The 26,114-nt window shown below is 46.9% G+C and overlaps 1 protein-coding gene across 1 annotated transcript in view; it reads left to right on the top strand.

Moving 5' to 3' along the window:
* The first annotated feature begins 6,082 nt into the window (after window positions 1–6,082).
* LOC127340540 (cysteine-rich receptor-like protein kinase 6) overlaps window positions 6,083–26,114 on the top strand; it is a 124,464-nt gene continuing 104,432 nt past the window's right edge. The window contains exon 1 of the mRNA XM_071827739.1: window positions 6,083–6,888. Coding sequence (XP_071683840.1) covers window positions 6,083–6,888 — 806 coding nt within the window. The remainder of the gene's footprint in view (window positions 6,889–26,114) is intronic.

The raw sequence follows: 26,114 nt of genomic DNA, 5'->3' as shown, positions 1-26,114 counted from the left end.
CTCTTTTCATCCGGGTCCACCAGAACCTTTGGCGAAGATCCTGATATATCTTTGTACTTCCAGGATGAATAGATAGAGGAGACTCATGAGCTTCTCGGAGGATAAGCTCTCCCAGGTTCTTTTTCTTCGGCACCACCAAGTGGTTACCAAAGTAAACAACACCTTGATTGTTGACGGAGAAACATTTAGCATCTCCGCTAGCAATGTTCTCTTTGATCTTAGTGATACCCAAATCACGCTTCTGAGCGGCTTTGATATGGTCTTCAAGAGAGGGTTTCACCTCTAAGTTAGCAAGGAATCCGTGAGGAACAACTTCAAGGTAGAGTCGTGCAAATTCCTCATGGAGGGCAGGATGATATTGCTTGATCATCAGATTGTTGCAATATGACTTCCGACTTAGCGCGTCAGCAACGACGTTGGCCTTGCCGGGCTGATAGTTAAGACCCAAATCATAGTCTTTGATGAGTTCCAACCATCTTGTCTGCCCAAGATTCAGATCCGGTTGGGTAAAGAGATACTTTAGGCTTTGATGATCCGAATATAACTCGCAACGATTACCGTAAAGGTAAGGTTGCCATTGCTTAAGAGCATGGACCACAGCTGCAAGCTCTAGATCATGAGTTGGATAATTGAGCTCATGTGGCTTCAATTGTCGAGAGGCATAAGCCACTACATAGCCATCTTGGATCACACACATCCGAGCCCATGAAGAGAGGCAGCACAGAAGATGACAAAGTCTTTGCTTGTGTCTGGAAGGACAAGTACCAGAGCGGTAGTAAGCTTTATTTTCAGCGTCTGAAAACTTTCTTCAGCATTTTTTGACCACTCAAACTTCTTATCTTTCTTGAGAAGATCAGTCATTGGTTTGGCGATCTTGGAGAAATTCTCGATGTATCGACGGTAATAACCCGCCAATCCAAGAAAACTCTGAATTTCTTTGGCTGACTTAGGAGTCTTCCAGTCAAGAACAGATTGAACTTTATCTGGAATGACTGCAACACCTTTTGCAGAGACCACATGGCCTAGGAAGATGAGCTCTTGTAGCCAGAACTCACATTTAGAGAACTTGGCATAAAGGCGATGTTCACGAAGCTTTGTCAGCACCAAACGTAAGTGTTCAGTGTGTTCTTCTTCGGTTTTGGAGTAGACAAGAATATCATCAATGTAGATAATGACGAATTTGTCAAGATACTCCATAAACACTGAGTTCATGAGCCGCATAAAAGTGGCTGGAGCATTGGTGAGGCCAAAGGACATGACGGTGTACTCGTAAAGACCATAACGAGTCATGAACGCCGTTTTTGGAATGTCCTCCGTTCCGATTTTGATTTGGTGGTAGCCTGATCTCAAATCCATCTTGGAAAAGACTGTGGCACCACTCAATTGACCGAAAAGATCATTGATTCGAGGTAGAGGGTACTTGTTCTTGATGGTTACTGCGTTGAGCGGCCGGTAATCAACAACCAGACGCAGAACGTTGGTATCCCTCTTCTTGACAAAGAGTGCGGGACATCCCCAAGAAGAAGTACTGGGTTGGATGTATCTTTTCCCTTCTAACTCTTCTAACTGCTTCTTTAGTTCAACCAACTCTTCTCGAGGCATACGATAAGGACGTCGAGAAACAGGAGCAGTTACAGGAACCAGCTCGATGACAAACTCCACACTTCGATCAGGTGGCATGCCAGGCAATTCTTCCGGAAAGACATCAGGGAAGTCACAAACCACCGGAACATCTGAAATTTCAAGCGGAGGTAAGACGTCAAGGGCATACAACTCAGCATCAGGAATATGTACTGCTGATGGAGGTGTTGCTGACGGAGACCAATGCAGAATGGAGCTTCCGGAAAGATCGGTTAGAGTAAGAGACGTGACTGCACAATCAATGACAGCCTGATATTTAGCTTGCCAATCCATGCCCAAAATGATATCAATGTCGGTTGACTTGAGGGCAATGAGGGGAATCGGAAAAAGAAGATATCCAATCTCGATTTTATTCCCACCACTGACCATAGCGGTATACCAACTAGAACCAGGGGAATGAACCATAAGAGGGGTGGACATAACTTCAAAAGGAATCTCATGCAATTGAGCAAAACCTTGGGATATGAATGAATGTGATGCTCCAGAATCAAACAGAACTGTAGCTATAATGGAGTTGATTCGAAGCGTACCCATTATGACGCTTGGATCTGCTTCAGCTTCTTCAGCAGTGACATGGGTCAGACGACCCTGACCAACAACTTGAGGCTTGGTAAACTTCTTTGGTGGTGGAGCACCACGAACAGAAGTATTGTGGGGGCACTCTTTCATGTAGTGACTAGGTTGACCACAAGTGGAGCACGCACCACTGCCTGGAGTACCCATAGCGGGACGATAGTTTGTTCCACCAGCATTGTTTGGAGCTTGTGGGCGAGGAGCATAACCAGAAGACTTTGGTGCATTAAGAGCACGAGGCACAACACTATATGGAATGAAAACACGACGGCGCTGATTGCCTGATCCAGAAGACTGAGAAGTATCTCGAGGACGCTTGCGAGTTTCCTCATACTCCACCTTTCCTCTTTCTGCCTTCATAGCCTTGTTGACAAGATCTTGGCAGGTTGGGAAGTCCAGGAGATGAAGATCTCGACGAAGTTCAGGATCCAGTCCCTTGCGGAACAAGGCTTGCTTCTTGGCATCAGTGGAAGTCTCTTCAGGAGCATAGCAAGCAAGGCAATAGAAATTACCTTGGTAGTCACAGATAGAACCACTGCCTTGCGTTAGCTTCAGAAACTCTTCTCTTTTCTCGTCCATCAGACCCTCTGGGATATGATATGCACGGAAAGCAGCTTTGAACTCTGGCCAAGTTACGACATGACCGGCAGGCTGCATCAACAAGAAGTTTTCCCACCATGAACCAGCAGCTCCTTCAAGATGGTAGGTGGCAAAGTTCACCCAATCTGCTTGAGCAGCGTGGGCAACCTCAAGCTTGCGCTCGATGGTGCGGAGCCAGTAGTCAGCATCAAGTGGCTCGGTTGAATAACTGAACACTGGTGGGGTGAGGCGGATGAAGCTTCAGATCCCCACTTGTTCCTCATGACGCTGAGCTGTGTTCCGCTCAATCCTTTCAAGGAGCCTTATGTTGTCAGCACGATTGGCTTCGTACATGGCCATAAGTTGGACCATAGAAGGAGGAGGAGGAAGGTCAGCATTCTCCTCGTGGCCATCTCCACGGTTATTACCATGGCCACGACCACGGCCAGCACCACTTCTAGTACCGCCTGACATCCTGAGGAGAGAACAAAATCCATGGGACACAGATTCACCGGAAGGATTCAACAGAAGGATAGCATGTACCGAATGCAATGAGCATGCTAGAGAACAAGACATGTGATATGAAGATATATCATCGTACCGATCATAGTAGTTAAACAAGCATATAAAATGTACACACTACTAACCGACTCACAAACCATGAAGATGGAATGCAAAGATGACATACCACCACCATGTCAATTAAAGGCAAACAATTGGATGCTAAGCACCCAAAGCAAGAATAAAGGAACAATGCTTCAGATTAACTGAGGCATTCTGGAAACTCTGAGACAAGCAACCAGTTACAGAGTACTGGAGAAAAATAACCCAAACCCGTGTATCCTAGAGATTTGAATTGATAGGAAAGAAGTGAAACCTTTTCCAATCAAAACCAGGTAAGATGACTCAGCATTAGAGTGACACCAGGTAAGGAGTAAAAAGAATCCTATTCATAGTTTTGCAAATAATCTTTAGCTTTCAAATAGTTTTCTCAACCACTAGACTCAACATCGACCAGTGAACAAGTATTTCCTACAGGCAGTCCTGCTCTGATACCAAAACCTGTGGCACCCCCGGGATCAGGGTTAGACAAGTACCAGATCTTCGTCTGACATAAGCCTAACCTCGAGCTCAAGAGACTACAGTGAGAGAATCGGTAACACAACAGTGACTCTACGACTCAAAAGAATATATTACAACTCTTAGCAGAGAAAGATCCAAATTATTACACGCAGAGGTCACTGACCAAACATTCAACAAGCAACGGAAGCAAATTATGTTATTCTAAATAACAATATAGCAGAGGGCTTAAGAATCCATAACATAAAGTGACATCCCAGCCCATAAGTCGCAGGCTGCTTCCTGGGAACTCCAAACTAACCGTCGATGTTAACGTAGAAATCACCTTCGGCTGTAGCAACTTCATCTGAAACAAAAGCACGCAAAGCTGAGTACAGGGACTCAGCAAGACTTAGTACAACCTTTTAGCAAAGCGAGTATGCGGGCTTTCTGTAGATCTTCTTTTGCGTAAAGCCAATTTTCCTTTGTAAGATAAGAGAGAAGAGAAGTTCGACTACTCAGAACCTTTAAAAGGGGATAAGAGAGCGACAACTCAATCTCTATTGATCATCATCTTGTATCCACCAATCTTCATCAACTCGAAACACTAACCTCGGATCACCCCCTCAGCACCCGAAGAAGGTATCCGTAAACACACATTGTTTGCCAAGTTTTACGATCAGGTTAAAGTTGTCTATGATCATAGAATCCATTCCCAAGTCGTCCGTAACCGTGGACACGGATTTTCGAAAAGATTTAACCCTGCAGGGGTGCACAACTTTACCCACACGTGCCAACCGACTCTTAGTGCCAACGTTTGAGCTTTCTTCCTTGGAAAGCCGGCAGAGGGTGGTCGACCACGACCGTTACCTTGCTATCGCCGAGACCATGAGTCACGCGTTAAGGATTATTCCGCCGTAACGGGTCAAGTCCCGAAGTCGGTCCTTAACGATGTGTACCGAGGTGGGTTTCTCCAGAGGCTGCAACCCCCAGCCACCACGACCACGCCTACCTGCCTGTTATGTACCTTTAACCCCCAAGCAAAACGCAATGCATATGACCAGGTAACGCGCAAACTATGTGACTCATGGAATCTACTAGGCAAGTTAGTGAGTCGAGAGGATACCATAATAGGGACTCGTGTGGTTGTACGCTCGGTCTTGGTTCAAGAGGCGAGAAATCGGTTCCTAGGGTCGGCAGAAACGAAACAACCCACCACATCCCAATGTGGCCTCTCGTTTGAGCCTTTAATCATGTTTATCATCATCTCTATACTTACCACGTCAACATGTCATGCTAGATTCATTTCATTGTAAGGCTCCAGTCTGAAGACCAGAGTAGTAGCGTAACAAACTAAGCATGGCTAAGCATAAGAGATAAAGGCTCTCGCGACGCACACATGCCAAACCTAGTTATGCTAGGAGCAGTGGATCAGGGTATCGAGGCTACAAAGGTCGGACATGCAACAGATAGGGTAACTCTATCTATCGATAAAAGACAGTTGAATCGTATGCGATATGTAGAAACCACAGATAAAAGAATTTCGAAATCATAGATGAACCAGGTTCGGGCTTGCCTTGTCCCTCAGCGGATGAGTACTGTTCTTCGGTGGCGTTGACATCGGACTCCGGCTCAGATCCTAGCGCGAAGAACCAAACACCGGAAAGGGGAACACACAATCACGACATGGCATAATGCAATGCGCATACAATATGAATGACACGTCAGGATAATGGAATTGAGTAACCCTAGGTGCATGGTCAAGTTAAAGGGGTTCCGACATCGGACACCGCCATAAGAGAGGGGTTCTTTTAAGGTTTCACTACATTCGCAAGTTTAAATGTTGAAATGATGTATGAAAAGCTCATAAACATGTAGGATTTAAATTTCTGCACATTTTGATATAAAATACATCATTTTCTGAATTATAAATAAAATAGAAAATGTAAAAAGAGTCGGCTGACGTCATCATGACGTCAGCACGACGTCAGCCATGGCCATGGGCTCCCTGGGAGCTCCGGTCGAGCTCCAATCGAGCGCACCGGCCTGCGATTGAGACGCGCGGGGAGGGGGAAAGATGCGGGGCGACGCGGGCGACCATCTGGCGGTGGCGCCGTCCGCGATTGAGGGCTCCCCGGCCTGCGCTGGCTAGCGGAGGAGGAAGAGGGCGTCGAGGCAGAGCTCCTGGCGGTGTCGGCTGGGCGCTGATCCACGCTCCACCATCCACACCATGGCTCGCCGTCTCCTCCTGTTCGTCTTCGTGGCGCTGCTTGCCTTGCCGCGCGGCGCCGTGGAAGCATACCCGTGGCCATTTTGCGGAGCCGGGGGCTTCCTGGCGGACAGCAATTACAAGGCGAGTCTTAGCCTCCTGGCCGCCGCCATGCCCAAGAACGCCTCCACGTCCCCGGGTCTCTTCACCACCGGGCAGGCCGGCGTCGCCCCCGAGCAGGTGTGGGCTCTCGCGCTCTGCCGCGGCGATGCCAGCGTCTCCTACTGCGCCAGCTGCCTCGACCAGGCCTTCCAGGACCTCATCGCCTCCTGCGACTACAAGGACGCCACCATCTACTACGACTCCTGCTTGCTCACCTACTCCAACATCCACTTCCGCGCCACCGACGAAATCAAGTACAGCCCCTATTACCCAATCCGCAACCTTGTTAACGCCACGGCGGAGCCGGCGTGGTTCCAGCGCGTCGTGGCTGCGCTCGTCAACGCCACGGCTAGCAGCGCCGCCTTCAACTCCGACACGCGCCTCTACGCGTCCGGGCAGGCCGACTTCGACAAGGAGCTGCCCCAGGTGTACAGCTGGGCGCAGTGCACGCCGGACTTCTCGCCGGACCGCTGCTGGAGGTGCCTCGTCCGGATCATGAGGGAGCTACCGACCTTCTTCACTGACGCCATCGGAGCCAGGGTTCTCGGGATCAGGTGTAGTATCAGGTATGAAACCCAGCCATTCTTCAATGGCACGGTCACCGTGCGGCTGTCGGCAACATCAGCCAGTGGGCCGGCGCCGGCCGTGGTGCCTAATGTGGTGACGTCTGTGGCACGGCTGGAGACGGTAAGTACGACTTGCTTCTTCTTATTGTTTTAGTCATGGTTGAGCGTCAAGTACTCCTTCCGTCCCGAAATAGGAGCCTAAGATTAGTTAAAGGAAAACATTTCGTATCCGGCGACCGATCGGAGCAAAAGATCGGTCGTTCGGATCGCTCCCTTGCTTGTCCCCTTTTGGGCCACCATCCATATACGTCCACCACCACCATGGCTTGCTACACTGAAGTACACAACCACCAAAACTAGTTATGCTGAAGCCCACCACTACACCAAAAATATGCATCCACGTTTCTATTGCAAAAAATGATATGGAAAAACGCCATATTTTTCTCGATGTTGCATACCTTATATATTTTTGTAAATAATGCGCACAAGTTTTGTAGAAAAAGCACATGCAAAATGTTGTAATGTATGTATGGGTGTTTGCCACAAGTTTGTGCATTTTGTTGTAATTGTTTGTGTTTTTCGTTCAAATAGATGGTGACTTTTATTGTCATTCAATTTTATACCAAAATAAAATGTTGTGAACCACTTTTCCATCACTACAAAAACATATGAATTTTTTTTTGTTGTAAATAGGTAAAAATACTATTGATATTGCTGTTGACTATTGTTGTAAACGTCTAATTTTTTTCTTGATTTAGTTGTTAATAATAATTGCTAATAACTTAATTATTTATTTTTGTTGTAAATCAATCTGGATAAAAAAAATTGTTGGTTAGCTATATTTTAGTTGCTACAAAATATGTGGTATTTTTGTTGTAAATATTTCTTATTTTTGTAGATTTTACAAGATTTATTTTGTTGTAATCAATCTGCAGTAAAATAATATTTTTGTTAAATCATTTTATAGCACTCCCTTTTTTGAAATTTATTGTATTAATTTGTTGTAATAGTATATTTTTTTGTACATAGAGAGACTGATTTTGTTGCAATACTCTGTAGCCTCAGGTATGTCCTTCGCTGTAAATAACTCGAAGGTTCGGGATAAAAAGTATACATACTTTCGGTCATGTGGAGAAGACTATGACCGCGGGTTGATTCATCAAAATAGAAAGTGGACAAATGTAAATGTTCTGCTGTGGCTGATTCTGAGGGTCGGATTGCAACCGAACGGCCCGGAGAACGATCGATTTTCGCCCAAAAATCCGGCAACAGACGCCTAGCAGTCGCCTTAGTTAAAAATCCTATTGACTTTAACCAAATATTTAGGAAAAAGTATCTACATTGTTGAATGGACTCATTGAGAAAATATAATTTATGATGAATCTATTGATATTGAATTAGTATTGTTAATATTTATTTATTTATTTGTAGAAATTTAGTCAAAGTTAGAAGACGTGTACTTTTAGTTAAGCTTAGATGCCTTACATTTTAGGACAGAGGGAGTATGTGTCTATTTCTTCATTTATGACCATGTTAATCAAGGAGGTACTCCACTAGTAGAAAAATTGCCTTCCATCCCAACACATTAGTCCCCAAATACTTTCACCCGAGATTAATGTGGTCTTTAGTCCCTGTTCTGCTGGTGAACCGAGACTAATGCTCACCAATCGAGACTAAAGGGCTATGGTGGGCTGCCAGCCGGCGCACCAACCGGGACTAAAGGTTTTTTTCCCAACGCGCCCTTCACCCCCCACCCCCGTGGATCGCCATTTTTGCTTCGTAAAATACAAAAGAAAATGATAGAAAATTTAAAAAATAAAATGTTTCCAGATTCTTGTATGTTATGCAACCTACTATTCGGTGAAATTGAGAAATTTGAATTTTCACTTATTTGCAAAAAAGTTTGAAAAATGGTAAAATCGCATTAACTTTTGAAATTAAGAAATTCGAATTTTCGAGATTACTATTACTTTTACCCAATTTTTAGATTTTCAAATTTTTAGGTTTTAGGTTTGGCAAAAAAATATTTAAAATATTAAAAATATTAAAAATAATACAAATTAAAAAGTTAATGTTTAGTTATTTATTCAAGATTATTATTACATCATTACTTTTGTTTATCACAAGAATTATTTGAAATTCAAACAATAAAGAAATGTGATATCGACCAACATGTTAATAGGATTGATATGATACTAATATCACATACATGCGCGCGAAGCCCTTGGATGCGGGACGGGATGAAACTCGGAAGTTAAGCGTGTTAGTGCTAGAGTAGTGAGAGGATGGGTGACCGAGCGGGAAGTTTGACTAGAGATAAGTGTAGTTAGAGATGGAGACTAAACTATGCAAATAACTGAAATAATAGAAATTCTGTAGAAATAGAAAAAAAATGGAGTGGAAAAAAATTACAAAAAATAAAATTAGAAAAATTCACCTGGAGAAATTTTCGCGCACGGAACCCACGTGGATGGACCATTAGTCCCGGTTCGTAAGCAACCGGGACTAAAGGGGGGGCCTTTAGTCTCGACTCTTTAGTCTCGGTTGCACAACCGGGACTAAAGCCCGTTATGAACCGGGACTAAAGGCCCTTTTTCTACTAGTGCAACAAAAAATCAGTTATCTTGTCAATCAAATATTTGTCTATTTATATTATTCCACAATGCCTAGCATCCTGTGATCACTATTTATTGAACACACTTGATTTTATATCTCCTTATGCATGCCATCCATAAGCATTTCTATAATCTCAATATCACTATTCCATTTAAAATTTAGGCCTCATCTGAAGCATTGGATGAATTCATATCTAAAAATCGTTGCATGAAGCACTCACAACTAGTGCTATCAACATGGAAGTTTTTCCTGATCAGCAGGCCCGTCCTCGTATTTAGCCTGTTTTGCAACATAAGCCAAAAGAAGATGTAGTGTTTTTTCCCAACACAAGATTTGCATGACCATAGTTAAGAGTCTGTTTTCTTTTCAGATGTTCCCATAACTCCATTCATTCGGAAAAAAAAAACCATCTATGTGTCTCGTGATTATTATCTACCAATGTTATGATATCATGGAGCTCACTAGACCGTTGTCAAGCGATGAAAATGATCATACAAACCATTGCCAGCAATATCACAAGATTCCTTGATGAATGATGATTACATCCTGGTTTTGAAAAAAAAAGAGAACAACTGTTGAAACTTCTCTTTGGGAATGGCATCCATCTACTTATATTTCCATCATATGATACTGTTTTGTTTTCCAGGGGTACATGTATTTTTTTCCGAAATGGGGAAATATCGCCCCAGCTTCTGCAACCAAAGGATGCACACAACTTTTTTTATTAGATTATTCGCAACACCTTACAGGAGCAATACAAAAGATCAAACTCGAAGCCACCTCGCTAAACCTACAGGGGGATGAAGGGGGTGACAATTCACCAACTCATATCATCCAAAAACCAAATGCCTTCCCAGGCCGCCCAATAGCAGATGAGAAGCACATCCAGACAAGCAGATTCTCAGCATACGCCAACGCACACGACATAGAAGTTGCTACCGCCGTCTTCCTCGACTCCATCTTCAAGAGAGATCATCGCATTGACCATGCCAGGCCTGCCATCGATGCCGCCACGGCGCCAGACGACTCCACCATCCTGCGCATGTCCATCATACTGCATCCGTCCCGAGACACCACTGCACCATGTCACGGCGACTCGACGATGCCGACACAGCAAAAGCACACCGCTCCACCTCAGCACCACCACCATCCGCTGTCTGCTCCAAAAACGATACCCCCAACAGGGAGAACGGTGTTGCGCGCTGCTATCATCCGATCCGGGAGTCCCGGGTCTGGGGTTTCCCCTGGAGCAGCCCAGGCGAAGAAACGCAGACTGCAGAGACAATGCCTTCAACAAGGTAACGACGAAAAGCATCGCCATCATTTATTTAAGTCCCGAAATGTATCCCACAAGGATAAACAGTACATCTTTCCGCCAAAAAGATCCAACTGAAGCTATCTTATGGGGTCTGTAATGAGTAGTGGCCACTCCAGAGTAATTTCACCCAGGGTATATCAAGCCGGTTCATGAACTTATACACGTTCTTCATAATCAAATAAGAGTTTTGTAGTCTCAGGTTGAGCACTCCAAGACCTTTAGCATCGTTGGTCTTAAAGATAATTTACCATTTAAAAAGTCATTTTTCTTTATTTCTCTATGTGTATACCACTCCATAGAAACGACTGGCAGGTCACTCCACATGATCAGCCAGTGAATATGGATTTAACTACCAATGGTCTACCATCATATGCTAGATTTGTGGCAATACTAGAAAGGATTTTCTAGTTTCGTACTCTCGGGTCTTTAGTTGTACTCAGTTTTTTCCACCTCCTTAGTTTTTTCTCAGTTTTTCCCAAGCCTTGTCTGAAACCCGCAGAAGGAGTTTAGACGGGAGAATTCCCATTTAGTTTACTGTTCCGTGCTGACGTGTGGGGCCGCATCGTGTGGGGCCGCGTCGTGTGGGGCCGCGTCGCGTGGGGCTGGTGGAAAGGGACCACGTGGGACAGGACGAGATCGTGTTTGGTCATACGAGCGGAGCGGGGGCCGTAGCGTGTGGGACCGTAGCGTGTGGAGCCGTGTGGGTCCGGGACGTGGGCACGAGTGGTTTCTAATCTTTCGCCCAAATTAGCAGTTTTCAATGCACCTTTTTCCTCTCTCTCTCTCGTTCTCATTCATTCTTGATTGCCCAAATTGGTATCAAATCTAGAGTAGCTTCTTCTTTTGTTTTTTAACGCCATTCATTTTTTATGCCTTCGTTTTTACCCAATCAGGTAGGAAATCTAGGGCACAAATCCAGAGAAAATATATGATAAGATGCATACAGCAGCCAACATAGCGTAGATATATTCACGACAGATCCAGCAATACTACAGATAGATCCCTATATCCAACATAAATTACATTTTACATGAATTTAAGCTGCTCTACAGATAGAGCAGTCACATACAGAGAGTGCAGTAGGCACGTTCAACGCCTCCAGGTAGCGCATGTGACTCTCTTGGAGGCTGCGCAGGTGAATCCCAAGTGCTTTGTGTTGGGCCATGAACGCATGCACGTTCACGGGCGTTCCAACTCTAGCGCCGCATCTGCCAATGGATTCAGCATGGTTCACCAGACAGTTGAAGTCGGTGGCGCGGAGTTTCCTGTAGCAGAAGGGGCATTTGTAAACGCCTCTAGCAATTGGTCATCGTAATGGTCGGACTGCAGCCTCTTGCGGACGTGACGAGTCTTGGTGTGGAAGGACTCGTTGTCGCTGTCAACGTCGCTGCTCTACACCTGTCACGTAGCACCAAAGATCGTGCAAAAAACATGGAGTCAATTGCAACTATGATGGAACAGATAGTGAACAAAAGATCATGCATGATAATATGGGCACGAAAAAAAGAGGTAGACTCAGTTACATTGGACACACTTATATCCAGGATTTCAGTCAGTAAATGAAAGATCATGCACAATAAATTTGTACACACCAATTGTTCACTGACCAAACCCTGAATCAATTTGTACCCAAATATTCATCATCATCGGCACAAATTAACCGGATGAGATTGATTACTCATATAAGTTAACCGAATCTTAAACAAAAGCAAATTACAAACAATAATAACGCAAGATCTAACACAAAAGGACTGAACTAGGAACAGACGAACCCTAATAACGCTAGATCTAACACAAAAGGGATGAAATGGGATAAGAACATGGGAACAAAGGGTTACCTCCGGCTCGTCGTCGACGATGCTAGTGTCGTAGGGGGTTCTCCGGCGCGACGTACGGCACTGGTTCGTACGGGTCCCAAGCGACGGGGACCTGGACGGGGGCGGCGGCTGATGCGCCGACATCTACGTTGGAAGCAGCCACGGGGGCCTGGACAGTGGCGGCAGCTACATTGGAAGCAGCGACGGGGGCCTAGACGGCGGCGGCGGCTACATTGGAAGCAACCACGGGGGCCTGGACAGGAGCGGCGGCCGATGCGTCGGCGGCTACGTTGGAAGCAGCGACGGTGGCTTGGACGGGGGCGGCGGCGGCTGACGCGCCGACAATGGGCATCTCATTCTTCTCCATCGCCGGCGGTTTTCTTCGGGGTTTTTTCTTCTGATGTGGAGAAGATGATGGGACAGTAGAGGCGGTTGAAGTGAAAATGAGAGAGTGGGCGAGCGTCGAGGGAGAGAAAGAGGGGCTCTATAAAGACGAAGGTGGCGTGTACTGCAACGCGCGTCTGCTATGCACGGCTGTAGCGTTCACCACGACACGAGTCTAAGCCTGGGACATTTGGTGTACTGCTGACGTGGGTGTTGGATTGCAACGGCAACAGAAAGTAGCTTCCTTGTGACGGTAAAGCACTCGTCCGTTGGGAACCCCAAGAGGAAGGTACGATGTGTACAGCAGCAAGTTTTCCCTCAGTAAGAAAGCAAGGTTATCGAACCAGTAGGAGTCAAGGAGCACGTGAAGGTTGTTGGTGACGGAGTGCAGTGCGGCGCAACACCAGTGATTCCGGCGCCAACGTGGAACCTGCACAACACAATCAAAATACTTTGCCCCAACTTAACAGTGAGGTTGTCAATCTCACCGGCTTGCTGTAAACAAAGGATTAAACGTATGGTGTGGAAAATGATGTCTGTTTGCAAAGAACAGTAGAGAACAATGATTGCAATAGATTGTATTCAGATGTAAAAGAATGGACCGGGGTCCACAGTTCACTAGTGGTGTCTCTCCAATAAGAAATAGCATGTTGGGTGAATAAATTACAGTTGGGCAATTGACAAATAAAGAGGGCATAACAATGCACCTACATATCATGATGAGTAGAGTGAGATTCAATTGGGCATTACGACAAAGTACATAGACCGCTATCCAGCATGCATCTATGCCTAAAAAGTCCACCTTCGGGTTAGCATCCGCACCCCTTCCAGTATTAAGTTGCAAACAACAGACAATTGCATTAAGTATGGTGCGTAATGTAATCAACACAAATATCCTTAGACAAAGCATTGATGTTTTATCCCTAGTGGCAACAGCACATCCACAACCTTAGAACTTTATGTCACTGTCCCAGATTTAATGGAGGCATGAACCCACTATCGAGCATAAATACTCCCTCTTGGAGTTACAAGTATCAACTTGGCCAGAGCCTCTACTAGCAACGGAGAGCATGCAAGATCATAAACAACACATATATGATAGATTGATAATCAGCTTGACATAGTATTCCATATTCATCGGATCCCAACAAACACAACATGTAGCATTATAAATAGATGATCTTGATCATGATAGGCAGCTCACAAGATCTAACAATGATAGCACATGAGGAGAAGACAACCATGTAGCTACTGCTATGGACCCAGAGTCCAGGGGTGAACTACTCACACATCAATCCGGAGGCGATCATGGCGATGAAGAGTCCTCCGGGAGATGATTCCCCTCTCCGGCAGGGTGCCGGAGGCGATCTCCTGAATCCCCCGAGATGGGATTGGCGGCGGCGGCGTCTCTGGAAGGTTTTCCGTATCGTGGCTCTCGGTACAGGGGTTTTCGCGACGAAGGCTATAAGTAGGCGGAAGGGCAGGGTTGGAGGCGGCGCGAGGGGCCCACCCCATAGGGCGGCGCGGGCCCCCCTTAGGCCGCACGGCCCTATGGTGGCCGCGCCTCGTCGCCCCACTTCGTAATCCCTTCGGTTTTCTGGAAGCTTCGTGGAAAAAATAAGACCCTGGGCGTTGATTTCGTCCAATTCCGAGAATATTTCCTTTGTATAAAGGTGAAACTCACACAAGACGAACATGCATAGCAACTCACACGATATTCAATAAAGGTGAAATAGTTGATGGCGTCCCCAGGAACATGGTTACCACTCAACAAGCAACTTATAAGAAAAAAGATACATAAGTACATATTCAATACCACAATAGTTTTTAAGCTATTTTTCCCATGAGCTATATATTGCAAAGACAAGGAATGAAATTTTAAAGGTAGCACTCAAGCAATTTACTTTGGAATGGCAGAGAAATACCATGTAGTAGGTAGGTATGGTGGACACAAATGGCATAGTTTTTGGCTCAAGGATTTGGATGCACGAGAAGTAATCCCTCTCAATACAAGGCTTAGGCTAGCAAGGTTGTTTGAAGCAAACACAAGTATGAACCGGTACAGCAAAACTTACACAATAACATATTGCAAGCATTATAAGACTCTACACTGTCTTCCTTGTTGTTCAAACCCTCACCAGAAAATATCTAGACTTTAGAGAGACCAATCATGCAAACCAAATTTCAACAAGCTCTATGGTGTTTCTTCACTAATAGGTGCAAAGTACATGATGCAAGAGCTTAAACATGATCTATTTGAGCACAACAATTGCCAAGTATCAAATTATTCAAGACATTATACCAATTACCACATGAAGCATTTTCTGTTTCCAACCATATAACAATGAACGAAGCAGTTTCAACCTTCGCCATGAACATTAAGAGTAAAGCTAAGAACACATGTGTTCATATGCAACAGCGGAGCGTGTCTCTCTCCCACACAAAGAATGCTAGGATCCGATTTTATTCAAACAAAACGAAAATAAAAACATAAAGACGCTCCAAGTAAAGCACATAAGATGTGACGGAATAAAAATATAGTTGTTGCCTGCCAAAACCCACCGGTGAGCTGGCGACGATCAACACCGTAGAGCCGGGAGGCTCCCAGAACTGCGGTTGGCTCTGGTCCCTCGGGCGATGGCCCGCAATGCCTTCTGGCACACGTCCCAGCTGAATGCAAGGGCGTGCCACCTGACCTATACCTGGTCAGGAAGGTGTTGGATTGCTTCGACTAGCTTCCTGCATGGCAAACACGTAAACATTAAATACGAGCCCCGATCGGCTCTTAGGTTGCTCTGTGGATCGGCTCAAAGAGCCGATTATCCCATGGTTCATGTTAGATTTGTAATAACATGGGACTCCTGCTTAATCGATACCAAGATGAATCAATCTACGACAGTTTAGGGTTTTCACCGCATAACCGGAACGAACTACACGTAATTGAGCCTAGCAGATACGTAAGATAATAGGAAAAACTATCCCTAAAGAGGCCTAAAGACCAACATAAAGTCGATCCCCGGAACAATCCCTCTAGGAACAGCAAAACTACACCTTACGCGCTACCGGATCATTCAACCCGTTTGTAAGGCCTAACCATGCAGATATCAAACCAATCCTTGAATAACAAGGAGCAACTATAACAGATCAGATCTACCAAGTAAAGACTAAGCAAGATGCTACCCTTACACCTAAGGTAGGTGTAAAGGTAGCTAGACGTTGAAGGGTGGCATGGCTAAGCAAGTATATCAGAAAAGCATCCATGTCAACCCTAAAACATCTACGATAACAGTGTTGCTCGCCATCAAAAACGCTTCAGCACGAGCAACACCAAGCAGCGAATAAACAACTACTGCCTAGATCGCAAGACGCGATCTAGGCAGCATGACGCTTACCCGGAAGAAACCCTTGAAACAAGGGGTGGCGATGCGCCTAGATTGATTTGTTGTGAACGTGTTCGTCCTCCTTCTCAATAACCCTAGATACATATTTATAGTCCGCAGACTCTCTAACTTGGGAATAATCCCAACCGTGTACGAGCTAAACTCTAACTCTTAATTCTAACCGACACAGAATCTACTATAATTTACAGATACACGGGCCACTTAGCCCAAAATCTCGTACAAGGCCGATTCATCATCTCCTTTACGTGCATAGCTTCCAAGCCCATCTAAATCACGGCCCACCTCTTGATCCGGTTAAAATCTGGTGATAACACATGCCCCCCTGGTTTTGGCAATGGTAATTCCAAAACCACTCTGTTTTTTCTTCGTAGGGTCATGTCGTTGCAGGGCAGAACCGTCGCAGTATCCTTCATCATGATGCCTTGCCTTCTCAACTTCTCTGCACGATTTGACAGTTTTTGGCACCACTTCCTCGGAAACCGCGGTATCATTAAATCTCCACTATATCCCCATTATTATACGCGCCAAACAGTTCGCCTCTTCATCCCCTTGCTCTGTACTAGCCATCGGCAAAAAAACCCTTCCTCCATAGCAATGTATTCCTCTTCCTCCTCCTCCGCCTCGTCGGGCATCTCCTTCCAGTCCTCCTCTTCCTCCTCCCGCCCACCTACGCCGGAGTGGGATTGTATGGCGGCGTGCAACCGCCGCGCCCCAGAGGAATGGGACCAGGAGGACCACGACTCCTCTGTTTGGTCCGAGGACAACAGGTCCTTGACCGACGGAGAGGACGACCTCCGATTCCTCGTCGACGGGGAGCTGGAGGCGGAGAGCGAGGACGACCGCTTCTCCTGGGATGACTTCACCTCCTCCGACCAGGAGGAAGAAGAAGAAGATGACGACAACTCCCTCGAGGACTACCCGCCGGCGAAGCGCTTCCGCGCCGAGTCGGACGATGACGACGACGACGACGACGACGAGGAGTACGTAGCCCCTGCCAAGGGCTCCGTCAGCAGCGACGAGGAGCCCGCCGGCAGCAGTGCCGACGGCAGCTACGACGGTGACGACGAGGGCAGCGACGGCCCATAGGGTAGCATCTACTAGTATAGGACTAGTAGTAGCAGTAGATTGGTCAATAGACCTCCCTTTTGTTCTTCCTCCCTCGAGCAATCGACTCTTTCTTTGTAAGAAATCCCTCCTATTAATGAAGAAAATGTTCCTATGCCGATTTTGCTTCCATATTAATTTTGCCGATTGTCAAAGGAAGTCAACACGCAAAGAGCCGATGGCAGCGCATCGGCTTTTACCATAAAACGTGATTCAGGCCAAATCAGTTGCCCATTCACACGGTAATCTGAACCTTCGTCCGACAGAGTAAAGTCAAATCCCCCCAAATTGCCGTCCGAACAAAATCAATTCGCGTCCATGCAACCTTTAAAACTCAAACGCACAGATTCAACCCCTTCAGCGAATCCAATGGGAGAATCATCCCAACGCCACGGTCTCTGGCCTGACAATAATCTGTTAACTGCTCATTTGAGCTTGTTCCTCTAGAGTCGATGGATGTGCATCGGCTTTTTAGTCTAAAGTCGATGTCTGTACATCGGCTATGATCTGGATGTAAAAAAACTTTTTTGTTTTTACTGGCCAATTTTATGCATCGGCCCCCATATTTCACTGCCCGTCATCCCACATGCTTGGGAAATAATTCTTGAGATGCTGCCCATTGACAGCTACTGGGAATTTAACACCGTCTAACTGCTCGAGCATGTATGCATTACCCTTCAAAACCTGATCGACTTTGTATGGCCCGTGCCAATTAGGAGACCATTTGCCATATGCTTTATCCTTTGTTCCTAATGGCAACACAGCTTCCCATACCAGATCACCAACCTGAAACTCCTTTGGTCTCACCTTCTTATTGTATGCGCGAGCTACCTTGGCTTTGTTCTCTTTAATCTTCTCCAACGACCAAAGTCTGAGTTCTGTCAGATCCTCAATACTATCACTCATCAGGGCCGCATATTCTTCAGACGTTAGATCATTCTGAAACGTAACACGTCTTGATCCAGCCGTAATTTCCCAAGGCAATACGGCTTCCTGTCCATAGGCCAGTTGGTATGGCGAGGTTTTTATAGCCCCGTGACATGACATGCGATAAGCCCACAAAGCTTCTGACAATACCTCATGCCAACGTCTAGGGTGCTCGTCAACTTTTCTCTTAATCAGCTTGATGAGGCTCTGGTTGGATGCTTCAGCCTGCCCATTTGCCTGAGCATAGTATGGAGACGATCGGATCAGCTTTATTCCCATGTCATCGCAGAACTTTCTGAACTCCTTAGAAATGAAGACCGAACCTCCATCGGTCGTGATAGTCTGGGGAATTCCGAATCTATGAATGACATGTTCTTTCACAAAATTGATAACATCTTCCGATTTGACCTTCTTCATAGGGACGGCCTCCACCCACTTAGTGAAGTAATCTGTAATGGCCAAAATCCACTCATGGCCTTTGCTCGATGCAGGATGGATTTTGCCGATCATATCCATGCCCCATCCTCGGAATGGCCAAGGTTTGATGATGGGGTTCATTGCTGATGCGGGCACCATCTGAATTTTCCCAAACATCTGGCATGCTTGGCACCCTTTATAGTACGTGAAGCAGTCCTCAAGCATGGTGGGCCAGTAAAACCCTGATCGCCTGATCAGCCACTTCATTTTATGAGCTGATTGGTGAGTTCCGCAAGCTCCTTCATGTACTTCGTGTAAGAGCCGATTCGACTTGGCTGTTCCCAAACATTTGAGAAGTAATCCTTCCAAAGTTCTGTAGAACATATCATCACCTATAAGGACATACTTCATGGCTTTGTACCTTATCCGTTTAGGTGCCCCCCGAGCCAGATCTTTCAAGTAATTGAAGATATCGGCTCTCCAGTCATCCGGTTCCAAGGAAAATACCTGGACATCGGCTCCTTCTGCAACGTCCTTGTAGCCTGACGCCGTCTGGGCGAGATCGTTGGCCTCGGTATTTTGCGACCTCGGGATCCAACTGAAGTTGATGTATCTGAATTGTGTCATCAATTCTCGGCATTGCATCCATAATGGGAAGAGGGACTTGCTCTCGCATTTGTATTCCTCTGTGAGCTGGGAAATTACCAACTTGGAGTCTCCAAAAACTTCCACTGCTTCTGCCCCGGCTTCCATAAGCAACTCCATACCCTTGTGTATTGCTTCATACTCGGCGACATTGTTGGTGCACGGGGTAGGTAGCCTGATGGAGAAGGAATATGTTGCCCCCCCGAGGCGACACGAGCAGAATTCCGATGCCACAACCATCTTCACAAACCGATCCATCGAAAAACATGGCCCATGCACGCACCGACAGTGCTGCTATATCCGTGTTGATTCGCCCAGCAATAAGATCGGCCAACGCTTGTCCCTTGGCTGCCTTCGCCGGCTGATACCGGAGATCAAACTCCGATAACACAAACATCCACTTACCAAGTCGGCCTTTCAACACATGAGCCGACAGCATGTGTTTGACTACATCTGATTTGCAGATGATGACGATTTCCGCGGTGAGCAGGATGTGACGAAGCTTGGTGCAGGTAAAGAATAGGCAGAGGCATAACTTCTCAATCTCGGGGTACCTGGTTTCTGCATCCAACATCCTTCTGCTGAGGTAGAACACAACTCTTTCCAGACCATCGTAGACTTGGACCACCACTGAGGCGATGGAAGTGTCAGCTACCGACAGATAGATATAGAATGGTCTGTCTGGCTGGGGCGGAACCAACACGGGCGGCTTTGATAGATACTCTTTGATCTCGTCGAATGCTTGCTGTTGCTCTGCCCCCCAGCGAAATTCCTCATCAGCTTTAATCTTCACCAATCCCATGAACAGCTCGATTCGTCCTGACAAGTTGGAGATGAATCTTCTGACGAAGTTGATCTTGCCGATGAGACATTGCAGTTCCTTCTTCGTGGTAGGCGGCTTCATTGTGCGCACGGCCTCCTGACTCTTCAGGCCGATATCAATTCCACGTTCATGAACTAAGAAGCCCAGGAATTGACCGGCCGTCACACAAAAAGCACACTTCTTTGGATTCATTCTAAGTCGGAATTTCCTAGTTCGGTCCAAAATGCGTCGCAAATCCTCCAAGTGTCCTTCCACCGAGACAGACTTGACTACCACGTCGTCGATGTAGATCTCCACCAATTTGCCAATCAGATCATGGAAGATGTAATTCATGGCTCGTTGATATGTTGCGCCGGCGTTTTTCAATCCGAATGTCATGACCACGTATTCAAACAAGCCCACTGCACTTGGTACTTTGAATGCAGTTTTGTTTATGTTTTCCGGAGCCATGAAAATTTGATTGTAGCCGGCGTTGCCATCCATGAAACTCAACACTTTATGCCCAGCAGCTGTGTTGATCAACGTTTCTGCGACCGGCATTGGGTACTCATCCTTTGGAGTGGCTCTGTTGAGATCCCGAAAATCTATGGCGACGCGCATTCGGCCGTCCTTTTTCTCCACATGCACGACGGTGGAAATCCACTCAGCATACCTGCATGGCCTGATGAACCCGACAGCCAACATTTTCTCGATCTCTTTCTTGACTTCTTCTAAAACTTCGGCCTTCATCTGTCGTGCTCGTTGCTGGAATGGCCGAAATCCCTTCTTAAGAGGGAGCCGATGCTCAATGATGCTCCTGTCTAACCCGGGCATCTCTGTGTAATCCCAGGCAAAACAATCTGGGTATTCTTTCAACAGAGCTATCATTCGACTCCTCAGATGTGGATCCAACTTCTTGCTGATAAATGTTGGTCGTGGCTTATCCCCAGGACCAATGTCGATCTCTTCTAGCTCATCAGCCGATGTAAACCCATACCCTAGCTTTCCATCACCTGCTAGGTCAATGTTGAACGCAGGTAAAATATATGATGAGGGTAATATGGGCCAATTGCATGAATCGGCCTCCCTTTTCATTGCATTGTTCAACGAGGGTGTACAACCTATTTTTATTTTTTGGGGCCGATCGTAGGGATCGGCCTTGCTACGCATGTCTAGTGACTTTGGTGCAGTTACACTATCAGGCCAGTGGATAAGACCAGCCTCACCCCGTTTTTTGTAACCTCAATACGCTCACAGCCGTCCAAACTGACTCCAGAGAGCGGCCCTTGACCGTCCGCGTCCCAGATGTTCATGCCAGCTGTTGAGATCTCAATCGAATCATCGGCCTGGATGACTTCCACTTCATCTCCATCCCACTGTATCAGGCATTGGTGCATTGTAGATGGGATGCAGCAGTTGGCGTGAATCCAATCCCTCCCTAGTAGGACAACGTAGGTTCTTTTGCTATCGACGATGAAGAATGACGTAGGGACGGTTTTCCAGCCGACAGTTAGGTCCACGTTCAGAACACCTTGAGTCTCTGATGCTTGGCCGTTGAAGTCGCTTAGTGTGACGTTGGTCTTGATCAGATCCGAGTTAGAGTGTCCCAAACGCCGCAGCATGGAGTATGGCATGATGTTGACTGCCGCTCCCGTGTCAACCAGCATCCTGCCGACGGGCTGCCCATTGATATACCCTTTCAGGTACAGGGCCTTCAGATGTTTGTAGCTCTTCTCCCGTGGCTTCTCAAAAATGACTGGTCGTGGGCCGAAGTCGAACTGTGCTATCGGCACTTCTTCGTTTCTTGGAGCGCTGAATTCTGAAGGAAGCATGAACACCATATTCGTGCCAGCCGATGCCTTCACATCGGCTTTTGTCTGTTTGGGGCGCCATTCCTTCTTTGGTGGTCGATCTTCCGCATCCAAGGTTTGATGAATCTTTACGGCCAGATCGGGCCGCGCCTTCCTCAAAGTGTGCAGGTATTGCGCCTCAGCTTCTTATAAGCTACGTAGTCGCTGGACCCTACGCTTCTGGGAGTGACTAAGTCCATCTGGGTACCACCTTGGCCGATGGTATCGGTCTTCTTCTTCGTCTTCTAATTCCTCAAGATCTTCCTCCTGAGGTGACTCAGCTCTCCTGCCGTGGGATGGGAGTGGCCCCAGACGTTCGAACACTGATACGTCGCATGTGTCCTTCCTCTTCTGTCTGCACTCTGGGCAGTTGTCGATTGTAGGCAATCGGCTCATCCCTGAATCCCAGCAATGCTTAAAGAAAGGACAGTCCCAGTGTCTGTCCATGTCTTTCTGCTCTCGTGACGTCTCTTTTACGCGGCGTTCATATCTCTCGTCATCTCGGTCATACCGATGATATCTTCCATTGTCGATGTCAGACCGATGATACCTTTGGTCGTCTCTATCGTACTGCCGACATCGGTCATACTGACGCTCGTACTTGTTAAGGAGATGGTCTGAGAGTGGCCGCTGATACCGCACGGTCCTGACTTGTTCCTCAGTGATGTACCTTTTATCATCATATCGGAGCCGATCGCTTGAACCGGCCTCCTCTTTGTCCTTGCCACTGGAGTGACTGCTTTCTTCTTTGTCTTTGCCATGGCGGTATACAGACCCTGCCATGTTGACATCGAACGAAAAGTCTAGCCGACGCCTTGCGGAGCGGCTGAGTTCTACCATGTTGACGCCAGGGAACGGATGTGTGTCCACTGTCATGGCAAACTGTCCAAAGATCAGACGGCCTTGTTCTATCGCCATTTGGATCTGCTGACGCAGCACCTTGCATTCGCTGGTGACATGGGTGAACGAGTGGTGCCACTTACAGTATGGTTTCCCGTTTAGCTCTTGCGCCGTAGGGATCTTGTGGCCTTCGGGTAGTTTCAGCTATTTTCCCTTAAGTAGTAGGTCAAAGATTTGCTCAGCTTTACTTACATCGAAGTCAAACCCTTTTGCTGGCCCTTGTGGTTTCACCCATGTACAGGTCACGGGGGGTGCCCCCCGAGCCCATTCAGCTACGGCTACCTCCTGGTCTTTTGCAGAGTCTCCAACCTCGTCCGTCTCGACCAGGGCTACCGGACGTTTGAACTTGTCTTGGTACAACTCTGGGTGACGCTGCTCATATGCTGTTAACTTTTGGGCCATGTGCGCCAGCGAGTTGTACTCAACTTGGAAAACCAGGTCCTTGATTGGTGCTGCGAGGCCTGATACTTCCAGCTCGACTGCTTCTTTCTCCGTTATACGAGCCGAATAACATCGGTTCTTCACAGTCCTAAAACGCTGGATATATTCAGACACCGCTTCTCCACGCCTCTGCCGTACCTGTGCCAGATCGGCAATGCCAGCCTCGGTAGTTTCTGAGTGATATTGAATATAAAACTGCTCCTCCATCTGCTTCCATGTCCGGATGGAATCTGGCGGCAACGAGGTGTACCACCCGAAAGCTGGTCCTGTGAGAGATTGCGCGAAAAACCTTACGCGTAGCTGGTCCGATGCTGAAATCATGCCCAACTGCGCTAAATATCGGCTCACGTGTTCAATTGAGCTGGACCCTTCTGATCCATTGAACTTTGAGAACTCAGGGAGCCGATATTTGGGTGGCAGTGGAATCAGATCATAATCATTAGGGTACGGCTTGGAATAGCCGATTGTTTTCCTCTTTGGCAGTATGCCGAACTGGTCTCTCAAGATCGTGCTGATCTGTTCCACTGTACTAGCTGCAGGAGCTGAGCTGTCATGACTTGTTCCGGTGGCGTATTTAGCTAGCCACGCCTGCTTATCTGCATCCGCCCCAGGAACCACTGCTAGTGTTCCAGAAATCCCTCCTGCTGAAATCTGGTTCGTGCACGTGAAGGTGTTAGAATCCGGCACGTACGTGCACATATATCCATGTGGGATTTCCTTAGGTGGCTCGTACAGGAACTGGTAGTCGCCAGGATCGCCTCCGATTTTGTAGACGATGTACGCCGGTGAAGCCGGCGGCTCTGGAGCGGCAAGTGCAAATGGTAGCGGCGGTCTGGTTTGGAACAGGAGTTCTCCCTGGTGAGTCCCTAGGGCTGGCCCCGATGGAGAATACTGATGCTTCATAATCTCCTGAACCACGCGGACCGCAACGCGCTCAAAGGCATTTACCAAACTCTCAGAATGGCGGTGTACAGAATGAGCCACCATGTAGTTGACCTCCTGGCGCAGAGCTCTGGTGCGTTCCTCTGAAGGCGTAGACAGATCTACCTGATCGAGAGCACCCTCGGCTGAGAAACCCTTCCACCTAATGCCATGCGAACGGGTCCTACCGAAAGAGCCGATGAGATCGGCCTCGAAAAGAGCTTTGAGCTCATCATACTGTTTCTTATGCTCCTCGGGCAGATCGTCGTACGTGACTGGTTCATCTGCCATCTCAGGTGCAGATGTTGACGTGGTTGCTGAAGACTGTCCCACCGGGCGTGCCAGAATGTGTTGCCTGCCAAAACCCACCGGCGAGCTGGCGACGATCAACACCGTAGAGCCGGGAGGCTCCCAGAACTGCGGTTGGCTCTGGTCCCTCGGGCGACGGCCCGCAATGCCTTCTGGCACATGTCCCAACTGAATGCAAGGGCGTGCCACCTGACCTATACCTGGTCAGGAAGGTATTGGATTGCTTCGACTAGCTTCCTGCATGGCAAACACGTAAACATTAAATAAGAGCCGATTATCCCATTGGTCGTGTTAGATTTGTAATAACATGGGACTCCTGCTTAATCGATACCAAGATGAATCAATCTACGACAGTTTAGGGTTTTCACCGCATAACCGGAACGTCCTACACGTAATTGAGCCTAGCAGATACGTAAAATAATAGGAAAAACTATCCCTAAAGAGGCCTAAAGACCAACATAAAGTCGATCCCCGGAACAATCCCTCTAGGAACAGCAAAACTACACCTTACGCGCTACCGGATCATTCAACCCGTTTGTAAGGCCTAACCATGCAGATATCAAACCAATCCTTGAAGAACAAGGAGCAACTATAACAGATCAGATCTACCAAGTAAAGACTAAGCAAGATGCTACCCTTACACCTAAGGTAGGTGTAAAGGTAGCTAGACGTTGAAGGGTGGCATGGCTAAGCAAGTATATCAGAAAAGCATCCATGTCAACCCTAAAACATCTACGATAACAGTGTTGCTCGCCATCAAAAACGCTTCTGCACGAGCAACACCAAGCAGCGAATAAACAACTACTGCCTAGATCGCAAGACGCGATCTAGGCAGCATGACGCTTACCCGGAAGAAACCCTCGAAACAAGGGGTGGCGATGCGCCTAGATTGATTTGTTGTGAACGTGTTCGTCCTCCTTCTCAATAACCCTAGATACATATTTATAGTCCGCAGACTCTCTAACTTGGGAATAATCCCAACCGTGTACGAGCTAAACTCTAACTCTTAATTCTAACCGACACAGAATCTACTATAATTTACAGATACACGGGCCATTTAGCCCAAAATCTCGTACAAGGCCGATTCATCATCTCCTTTACGTGCATAGCTTCCAAGCCCATCTAAATCACGGCCCACCTCTTGATCCGGTTAAAATCTGGTGATAACAATAGTTTCACTAGAGGTGACCTGATAAGTTGTCGATGAAGAAGGGGATGCCTTGTGCATCCCCAAGCTTAGATGCTTGAGTCTTCTTGAAATATGCAGGGATGAACCACGGGGGCATCCCCAAGCTTAGAGTTTTCACTCTTCTTGATCCTATTGTATCATCCTTCTCTCTTGATCCTTGAAAACTTCCTCCACACCAAACTCAAAATAAACTCATTAGAGGGTTAGTGCATAATCAAAAATTCACATATTCAGAGGTGACATAATCATTCTTAACACTTCTGGACATTGCACAAAGCTACTGA

Source organism: Lolium perenne, chromosome 3 (assembly GCF_019359855.2).
Source record: "Lolium perenne isolate Kyuss_39 chromosome 3, Kyuss_2.0, whole genome shotgun sequence".
In the NCBI taxonomy this organism is placed as follows: Eukaryota; Viridiplantae; Streptophyta; class Magnoliopsida; order Poales; family Poaceae; genus Lolium; species Lolium perenne.
This window is presented reverse-complemented; position numbering and strand designations above follow the sequence as displayed.